This window comes from Triticum aestivum, chromosome 2B (genome assembly GCF_018294505.1).
Source record: "Triticum aestivum cultivar Chinese Spring chromosome 2B, IWGSC CS RefSeq v2.1, whole genome shotgun sequence".
In the NCBI taxonomy this organism is placed as follows: Eukaryota; Viridiplantae; Streptophyta; class Magnoliopsida; order Poales; family Poaceae; genus Triticum; species Triticum aestivum.
Genome location: NC_057798.1, coordinates 75,883,566 through 75,893,453, shown reverse-complemented (window position 1 = coordinate 75,893,453; position 9,888 = coordinate 75,883,566). Strand labels below are relative to the sequence as shown.

The following is a 9,888-nucleotide window of genomic DNA, read 5'->3' as shown; positions in this document are numbered from 1 at the left end:
CACGGCGAAATTTCTGGAGAGCACCGAGCACCGCCCCTCACACGTGTCGCCGGCCGGCAGAAGCCGCGCGGATCTGGCGTGAGCCGCTGCGGCCAAGCCCAACCCGCATACTCCCTTGTCCGTCTCGCCGCATAAACTCGCCTCGCCCTCGCCCTCACCCGCCGCCGCCGGTCTCCCACTCCCCGCGCCCCCTTTCTCCGGCTTCAGCCGAGCCTCACGTTTTCCCGCACGGATCAAACACGCGACAAACCTAGCCTGCTTTCTTCTAATCCTGGAAAGCTGGGCGGAAAGCACGCCCCCTTCTTCTTGTTCGTCTTCTTCCCCCACTCCATCTCGCCGCGGTACGTACGCCCACAATCTCCTTTTGTTTTTGTTTTCCATCTTCTGTTCGATTGCATTTTGGCCCTGGCAATGTTACCAGTCTGTTTGTTCTCGTGCTCTCTGGGGCGAATCGAGGCGACGCGCATCTCTCATTCCGGGTTAAATTACCTCCGGTAATCTGATATGCCTGTGACATGTGCGATCAATTCAGGAAATTTCAGTGAACTGGACAATTAGATACGCGGGGAGGATGGATGTTTGCTGTGCCTACTTCGACCCGGATTATGAGAACCTCAACGAGAGGATTTATGGGACAAGGTAGGTAAACTGGCATGGCAACCCTCTTTCGTGATGCTTGAGCATGTAACGTGACCTACAGTATAACTCTATGAATCACCAATTTGCAGGGTTAATGTGGACAACGACTCATGTGGTAAATGTACTGTTGTCAACGTGAGTGCTCGAGTTACTGGCTGGGTAATCTTGTTGTTTGAAGGGGAATTAATGGTGATTGGTGAACTAGTGCTGAATATTGTTTCATTCATAGGTGAACAGTCGAAATGACCATGACCTCCTTCTTGAAGTGCTCGAAGTTTTGATTGGTCTCGAGCTGTCGATCGCAAAGTGTTACATATCATCTGACGGCGGATGGTTTATGGACGGTATGGCCTGAAGGAAAAGCCAACTGTAGTAGTTTGTGGTAAAATCTGTACGCTCATTTTTTTTTCATACTAGTTAGTTTGAAATGAACATCTGTATGGTTTGTTGTGGTAGTCCTTCTATGCTTACGAAAAAGGGTTTCCCCCCGCTTTGTATTCGATACTTGCACTGCTTGACACAACGTGTTTTCAGACGATAAAGTGTATTGTAATTTAGTAATTAGTAGGTAATACATGTTTGGATGTGCCCCAACCTGTTGATTCTTTGAGTTGCTGGGCAGACATGCCAAAAACTCAAATGCATTCTCAGCTGATGAGTATGCTAATCAGGATTTACATAAGTCAAAAATAGGGTCGTCCAGGAATTGGCAGTAGCTCGAGTGCACGGGCTTTGTTTTCGAGTTGCGCCTCTAGACTTTCTGCATGATCTCATCGAAGGGTAGCATTATGCTATCTGCGTTTACATTGCCTACATGTATAATATGGGCCATCACATTTGTTATGTATTGTATGGCTCCAAATTTATGTTTCAAAAAGTTCGCCATCCATGTCTGAAACTAATATTACTGCCGTCAGCAAACTTGCATATAAACACAAAAGCTAGTCTGGCTAATGAAAACATTCATTTCAATGTTTCCACTTCTCTCCCCGGTCTTCCATATCTCATTGGATATTTTATTTGTGGAGAACCTCAACCCAAAACTCTGAACGAATGCAAGTAAGTTCTTCACCCATCTAACTACAAAGTTTTCAGTTCATCATTTCCGTCTTTGCCCAACTGTTTTGCAGTTTTCCATGTGAGAGATCAGGAAGGAAACAAGGTTTACAGCAAGAAGGCCATAAACTATATAGAGCAGGTCTCCCTCTCCTCCCTCAAAACTGAACTGGTTGTTTAGAAGCAGGGGAAAAAACTGAAGATTGGTGTTTGGTGTCTTCCAAATATTTTAGGCAATATGTACTAGAGATTCTCCGAGGTTCACAGTGACGAGATCGAATGAGCTTGCGTCCAGACCTGATGTTGCCGCGCACTATACAGGAATTGAGATGATTGGCCACAACCGGCCTGGAATTTTCTCCGAGATATCTGCTGTTCTTGCTGAGCAGGGGTGTAATGTTATGGAAGCGCATGCTTGGAGCCATAAGGACAGCTTAGCCTGTGTTGCATTTGTGTCTGATGAATCAACATCATCCCCCATCAATGATCCGAACCGCTTAGCCTCTATTCAGGACCATCTTGGTACTGTTCTTGGACCTGGTACCTCAATGGATGAAGATGGGCATAGTGCAAGAGCTCATCTGCTTGGGGCTGATGGCCTGACAAGTCATCCTGAGCGTCGGTTGCACCAGCTAATGTTTTCTAGTAAAGATTTTGATGGACATCCAGGAAAGGCATGTACTGCCTTCCCAATGCTTAGTTTGGATGGTTACAAAAAGGGCAGGAGGACAGTTGTCTCTGTTGATCGGTGCAATGAGAAAGGATACTCAGTTGTAAATGTGGAATGTGTCAACCGGCCAAAGCTGATGTTTGACACTGTGTGCACGCTTACGGACATGCAATTCAATGTCTTCCATGCCTCGGTTTCTTCCCGTGGGCCTTTTGCCTGTCAGGTAACTTCATCTGCTTCTGTTTTATCAGGGATATGTATATGTTGTATTGCAATTTTGAACTAACATGGAAAGGGAACACAAACTGAAGAACTACTTGTGTAGGAATACTACATCAGGCACAGGGATGGACATATTCTAGACACTGCAGATGAAAGATGCCTGGTTGTGAAAGGTGTGAAAGCTGCAGTCGAGCGTCGAACTTGTGAGGTAAGTAATATAGTGTGATCTGATGTTCATTTTTCTTTGTTCAAAATAAAAGATAATTTGCAGCATCATGAGTTGAATTGCATGCTCCTTGGTAACATGGATAAGATTTACTCTGTGATCATGTATAATGTGCATTGTTGTTTAGAGGTGACCACGGCGGGCCAAAGCCAACCTGAACCCAACGTAACATAATGTGCATTGTTGCTGTAATTCTTCTCTATTAAAATCAGTGCTGTTTCGATTGCAGCAAAGCAGCACTGGGTGTTTTGTTGCTGTGAGGAAATGAAATTCCTCTGCCCGCAACATAATTCTGACATTTTGTTACGTTGCGACTCATTATGTCTTTTTCCGACGTTGCTGCATTTACCGAGTCCCATCTGATAATCGGTATGGTTGCTTATAGGGTGTGAAGCTGGAGCTATGCACGGAGAACAACGCTGGTCTCCTCTCGTACATCACTAGGGTCCTCCGGGAGAACGGGTTAACCGTTACACAGGCAGACATCGCCATGGAAGGAGACAAGATGAAGAACACATTCTACGTGCAAGGCATATCAGACAACAAGATCGACATGAATGTTGTCGAGTCTGTCAGGAGGGAGCTTGAGCCCCTGCCCTTCCAGGTGAAGGATGATGAGCTTCTCTCCCGGGGGCAACTGGAAGGCGAACCGGTGGCCGAGAGAAACGGCTTCTGCATCCTTGGCCTGCTGAGGTCGAAGATAGAGAGCCTGTCTCATGGTTTCAGACTTTCATCTCTTCAGGGTAGTTTGGCTCTGTGAATGTGATGGTCTTTCTGCTGCCTGAGCTGTGTATAGCCGTAGATAGTTCGTGATGCGCATGCGTTCTTGTGCAGTGTATGTTTGTGATTTTTGGTTTCGAGCAGATAGTTTGGCCACGCTGCCACTGTTTCCTTTCTTTTGTGAGGTTGCCACTGTTTCCTCTTCTTTTTTTTTGCGAGGTTGCCACTGTTTCCTTGTTTCTTCTGTACATGATACCAGCCGACCACGTTTGCTTTCTTCTCTGCTCAGGAATTTATTCATACTCCCTCTGTTCTTAAATATAAGGTGTTTTGGCCATTCAATTTAAACTGCCAAAACGTTTTATATTTAGAAATAGAGGTAGTAATTGAGAAAAGGGGGGAGGGGGTTGTTACCATCTTAGGTTGACTTCTAGTGTTTGAATTTTTTGTTTGCATAAAAAAGCATGTTAAAATATCTGGTTTCGCTATTCATCGGTTGTCTGGAAATTGAATTTAGATTACTAGTTGAGTCCATGTGGGATGATGCAGCTGGCGGAGGCGAGCAGGACCTTCTGACACTAGCATGCACACCGGCACACTGCAATTTATAGAGCTGTGTCATGCGTCTGTGCATGCTAAGGACGGGAGTGTGATCTCTTTCATTGCCTAGAAATCCTCCATTAATTTCTTATCTATCTTACAGTTGATGGCTCTCATTGATGCATGATGACATGCCATTTTGGTACTTGGAGAGTTGGAGTGCCAAGTCGCATCAATGTGAGGATAGGCTTTGACAGGCTTCAACATGTGCACTATTCTGTTGTTGCTCACGTTCTAGAATCGCGGTACGGGGTTAAGGCCTTTGTATATAACTTGGGATATTTTGTAAGAGAAACCAAGAACCGATGCTTGGTTCTATCAGCACTCAGCAATGAAAACCCAGGATCCCGGGACTCCATTATCCTTGACTCTATAATATCAGCAAGATCACAATTGTAATCACCCCATCATATTGAGCAACACCATTTCCTAGTATACTCCGTATGAATCAGTTACAAAGGTATTTCTGCAGATCGCACCAGCACCAGCATCACATCACACGCAGTAGGGTAGGATGTGGTCATCATTACTAGCTAGTACAATGGAAAACGGGTTTGTTTGCAACACAAGGCAGGATAGTCTCTTGTCTTGCACGGTTGCCCCTGCAACAGTAGGAGTTGGGATCAGATCAATTTGACACTGTCTCGTCTCTTTACCCGAAGCTATAATGTTTGTGTTAGAATTAATGGGCTAGGCCCATAGCAATTTCTGAAAGCTCAAAGCCCATGTGTAAAATGGCAAGTGGTGGTGCTAAGTTTAGTCCCACCTTGGAAGTTGAAGAAGAGTTGGACCTCTTTATATAGTGGGTTCTCTTCACCACTCTAAATGGTGTGTGAGAAGAGAAAGGAAAAACCACACAGGCTCGCTCGCCGGGCCGGGCCGGGCTTTATTTTTTATGTCTTGGCAGACAAGTTTTTGATTTCTTGTCCGGTAAGTATACGAATTAGAAACCGAGTCGGTTTGGGATTGTGGTCGCGACACAATACCGCCTCTGGTCCTAATATATATACAGCTACCGGCTGCGGCCAGAGACACACCGAAAAACACCTAGGGTTTTGCCTCATCTCACAACTTGCGCCGCCATTGTAGTCTACTCCATCCCAAACGCCGGCGTGCATCGGCGCGTGGGAGAGCAGGTCTCCGGAACCGTTCGTCTTTGCGATCCTGCACCGGGAGAGGACGAATTAGGTTTTTGGGAAGCGCTGTGCGCGACTGCTCAAATTCGTCATCACGGGTCGTCTTCCGTCCAAGTCGGGCGGTGCTACTCATCGTCGTATTCATCGCCGTCAGCAGCAGATCGTCGCCAACATCGTCATCAACACTGTCGCACCCATAATAGCTAACGATCAGTACGTCCAACATCCTTTGTTCATGTCCGTTTCTACAGCTATTGTTACGTGCTTGCTGCTGTTATGCATGTCTTGCTGTTCTTCTAGTTTGCTAGATTATTGCATGCTAGTATCTCTTCTAGTCATGAATTATTTACTGGAATTAATCATGAACTTGCCTAATATTCCAACAATCCAAAAACCTAATTATAGGCAATTTCCTGAGTTAACTATGGCTAGATTCGCTGATGCACTGAGGCCGGATAAGTTTACCGGTGTGCACTTTAAGAGGTGGCAGGTGAAGTCCACGCTCTGGCTTACTGCTCTGAAAGTTTTCCACGCTAGTGTTGGTGCTCCAGAGGGAATGATCGACGAAGATCGGAGAAAATTCCAGGAAGCCAATACTATGTTTGTGGGATGCATTCTGAGTGTTCTTGCTGACCGTCTGTGTGATGTGTACATGCACATAAACGACGGAAAAATTCTGTGGGATGCACTGAATGCAAAATTCGGTGCAACAGATGCAGGCAGTGAATTGTACATTATGGAGAGTTTTCATGACTACAAGATGGTGAATAACCGTTCTGTGGTTGAACAAGCTCATGAGATACAGTGCGTTGTGAAGGAACTTGAACTCCTTAAATGTGTTCTACCCGACAAATTCGTGGCTGGGTGCATGATTGCAAAGTTGCCTCCTTCATGGAGGAATTTCGCCACAACTCTGAAGCATAAGAGACAGGAGATATCAGTTGAAAATCTGATTGCATCTCTTGATGTTGAAGAAAAAGCTCGGGCTAAAGATACCACTGAAAAAGGAGGTGAGGTTCAGCCTACTGCTAACATGGTGCAGAGGTACCCACAGAACAAGAACAAAGGGAAGAACAAACCTGTTTCCAACAAGCCTACCAAGACTACTACCTTCAAGAAGAAGAAGTTCAACAAGGCTGAGCTAGAGTGCTACGCCTGTGGGAAGCCTGGACACTTTTCCAAGGAATGCCCTGAACGTGCAGACCGCAGAGGGAAAACAAGCTCCAAGACTGTCAACATGGTGACCGCTAGCAATACTGATGGGTATGGTAATTTACCTATTGTGCTTTCAGTATTTCAATCATCTTCGTGGTGGATTGATTCGGGTGCTAACGTTCATGTGTGTGCTGACATCTCCCTGTTTACTTCTTATCAGGTCGCAAGGGATTCTTCCGTCCTAATGGGGAATGGGTCACATGCTTCTGTTCGTGGCATTGGCACGGTGGATCTGAAGTTTACTTCGGGAAAGATCGTGCAACTAAGGAACGTGCAGCATGTCCCTACTATGAACAAGAATCTAGTTAGCGGCTCCCTTCTATGTCGAGATGGATTTAAGGTAGTTTTAGAGTCCAATAAAGTAATCGTGTCAAGATTTGGACAATTTATAGGAAAAGGCTATGAGTGCGGAGGCTTGTTCCGCTTTTCTCTTTCAGATTTTTGCAATAAGTCAATAAACCAAATTTGTGCTAGTGTTAATGATGATGCAAGTATTTGGCACTCTCGTTTATGTCATATTAATTTTGGTTTAATGTCTCGGCTATCCAGCATGAGTTTAATTCCGAACTTCACAGTTGCCAAAGGTTCTAAGTGCCATAGTTGTGTGCAATCTAAGCAACCTCGAAAGCCTCATAAGGCTGCCGAGGAGAGAAACTTGGCACCTCTAGAACTCATACATTCTGATCTTTGTGAGATGAATGGTGTGTTGACAAAAGGTGGAAAGAGATATTTCATGACTTTGATTGATGATGCGACTAGATTTTGCTATGTTTATTTGTTGCAAACTAAAGATGAAGCATTAGACTACTTTAAAATCTATAAAGCTGAAGTTGAAAATCAACTAGAGAGAAAGATCAAGCGTCTTAGGTCCGATCGTGGTGGAGAGTATTTTCCAAAAGTTTTTGATGAATTTTGTGAGGAACATGGTATTATTCATGAGAGGACGCCTCCCTATTCACCTCAATCAAATGGAGTGGCCGAGAGGAAAAACCGCACATTGACTGACTTGGTGAATGCCATGTTAGACACTGCTAGTTTATCTAAGGCATGGTGGGGGGAGGCTCTATTGACTTCATGTCATGTCCTGAATAGAGTTCCCAACAATAATAAAGAGAAAACCCCTTATGAGGAGTGGGTTGGGAGAAAACCATCACTTTCTTATTTGCGCACTTGGGGATGTTTGGCAAAGGTCAATATTCCTATTCCTAAGAAACGCAAACTTGGACCAAAGACAGTGGATTGTGTCTTTCTAGGGTATGCTCAACGGAGCATTGCTTATAGGTTTTTAGTGGTAAAATCTGAAGTACCTGATATGCATGTTGATACTATAATGGAATCTCGTGATGCAACATTTTTGAGAACATATTTCCTATGAAAGATATGCATAGCATTGCTAGATTTTCTTCTGAGATAATTCCTGAATCTAGTACAACTGATGAATATTTCGAACAATCACATGAGGAAGTCCTTGAGAAGGATAACAATGAAGTTCCTAGAAGGAACAAGAGACAAAGGATTGCAAAATCCTTTGGTGATGATTTCATTGTATACCTTGTGGACGACACACCCAAGACGATTGCAGAAGCATATGCATCTCCGGATGTAGATGATTGGAAAGAAGCTGTTCATAATGAGATGGACTCAATTCTTTCTAATGGAACTTGGGAACTAACTGATAGACCATATGGTTGTAAACCTGTGGGCTGTAAGTGGGTGTTCAAAAAGAAGCTAAAGCCTGATGGTACTATTGATAAGTACAAGGCGCGGCTAGTGGCCAAGGGCTACACTCAGAAAGAAGGCGAAGATTACTTTGACACCTATTCACCCGTTGCTAGAATGACCACCATTCGAGTGTTACTTTCCTTGGCTGCCTCTTATGGTCTTATCATTCATCAAATGGATGTAAAGACAGCTTTTCTCAATGGAGAGTTGGAAGAGGAGATCTATATGGATCAGCCTGACGGGTTTGTGGTAAAGGGTGAAGAGAGAAAGGTGTGCAAGTTGTTAAAATCTTTGTATGGTCTGAAACAGGCACCTAAGCAATGGCATGAGAAGTTTGAAAGAACTTTGACTTCTGCAGGATTTGTCATTAACGAGGCTGATAGGTGTGTTTACTATCGCCATGGTGGGGGCAATAGTGTCATATTATGTTTGTATGTGGACGACATACTGATCTTTGGTACAAACATTAATGCAATTAATGAGGTCAAGTCTTTTCTATCAAAAAGTTTTGACATGAAAGATCTGGGAGAAGCCGATGTAATTCTAAACATCAAACTTATTAAGGATGAGAGTGGGATTACATTAACGCAATCTCACTATGTTGAGAAGGTCTTGAACCGATTCGGTTTTATGGATAGCAAGCCTTCTCCAACACCTTATGATCCCAGCGTGACACTCAGAAAGAACAAGAAAGAAACGAGAGATCAATTAAGATACTCTCAAATTGTCGGTTCACTCATGTACTTAGCTAGCGCTACAAGACCAGATATCTCTTTTGCTGTGAGCAAACTGAGTAGGTTCATGTCCAACCCGGGTGATGATCATTGGCATGCACTAGAAAGGGTCTTGCGCTATCTGAGAGGTACTATGAGTTACGGAATTACTTATTCAGGGCATCCTGCTGTGCTAGAAGGATATAGTGATTCAAATTGGATCTCCGATGTTGATGTACTTTACGCAACAAGTGGGTATGTATTTACTCATGGTGGTGGCGCAGTGTCATGGAGGTCTTGCAAGCAAACCATATTGACGAGGTCAACTATGGAAGCAGAATTAACTGCTTTGGACACAGCTACTGTTGAGGCAGAATGGCTGCGTGAGCTCTTGATGGACTTGCCGGTTGTTGAAAAACCTGTACCGGCTATTCTTATGAATTGTGATAACCAAACGGTTATCGCTAAAGTGAACAATTCTAAAGATAATGCAAAGTCATCAAGACACGTGAAAAGACGTTTGAAGTCTGTCAGGAAGTTGAGAAACTCCGGAGTAATAACTGTTACGTATATACAAACAGACAAAAACCTGGCAGATCCCTTTACAAAGGGACTATCACGAAATGTGATAGATATTGCATCGAGGGAGATGGGTATGAGACCCATAGATGTTACACCATAGTAGTAACCCAACCTTTGTGATCGGAGATCCCGTGAATTAGGATCTGGGAAGAACAAGCTATTGGTTAACTGAGGAGAGTAATAACTTATGATCGTCTCCAAGTGAAGATGCAAAACTCTCAGAGCTGTAAGGCTCAGATCTGTAAGGCAGGTCGGCAACATGCCTTAATGTGGTTCTATTGGCTATAATTAGCAAAGATGCTGTCCTACAGAGCAGTCTTGAAAGAACACACCTATATGAGTTCTGACTGTAAACGTCGCAGTCTATGAGATTTGGGTGATCTCTAG

General features: G+C 44.1%; 1 protein-coding gene across 4 annotated transcripts; it reads left to right on the top strand.

Moving 5' to 3' along the window:
- LOC123043573 (ACT domain-containing protein ACR2) lies at positions 1–3,705 on the top strand. Of its 4 annotated transcripts, none has more exons than XM_044466059.1 (8): positions 1–341; positions 533–639; positions 729–774; positions 877–983; positions 1,770–1,837; positions 1,929–2,588; positions 2,691–2,795; positions 3,199–3,705. In XM_044466059.1, exons 2-8 carry the CDS (start codon positions 576–578, stop codon positions 3,571–3,573), a joined length of 1,425 nt encoding a protein of 474 aa, XP_044321994.1. In that variant the 5' UTR covers positions 1–341; positions 533–575; the 3' UTR covers positions 3,574–3,705. The 4 variants fall into 4 exon arrangements, with proteins under 4 accessions (XP_044321994.1, XP_044321996.1, XP_044321993.1 ...); XM_044466061.1 differs by having other exon boundaries at positions 4–341; positions 877–1,021; XM_044466058.1 differs by having other exon boundaries at positions 4–341; positions 869–983.
- Positions 3,706–9,888: the final 6,183 nt, after the last annotated feature.

Coding starts and splice junctions, on each gene's coding strand:
- LOC123043573 (XM_044466058.1), top strand. CDS start 572: ATGGATGTTTGCTGTGCCTACTTCGACCCGGATTATGAGAACCTCAAC. Junction 640..728: donor GAGAGGATTTATGGGACAAG/GTAGGTAAACTG, acceptor ACCAATTTGCAG/GGTTAATGTGGACAACGACT. Junction 2,796..3,198: donor TCGAGCGTCGAACTTGTGAG/GTAAGTAATATA, acceptor GGTTGCTTATAG/GGTGTGAAGCTGGAGCTATG.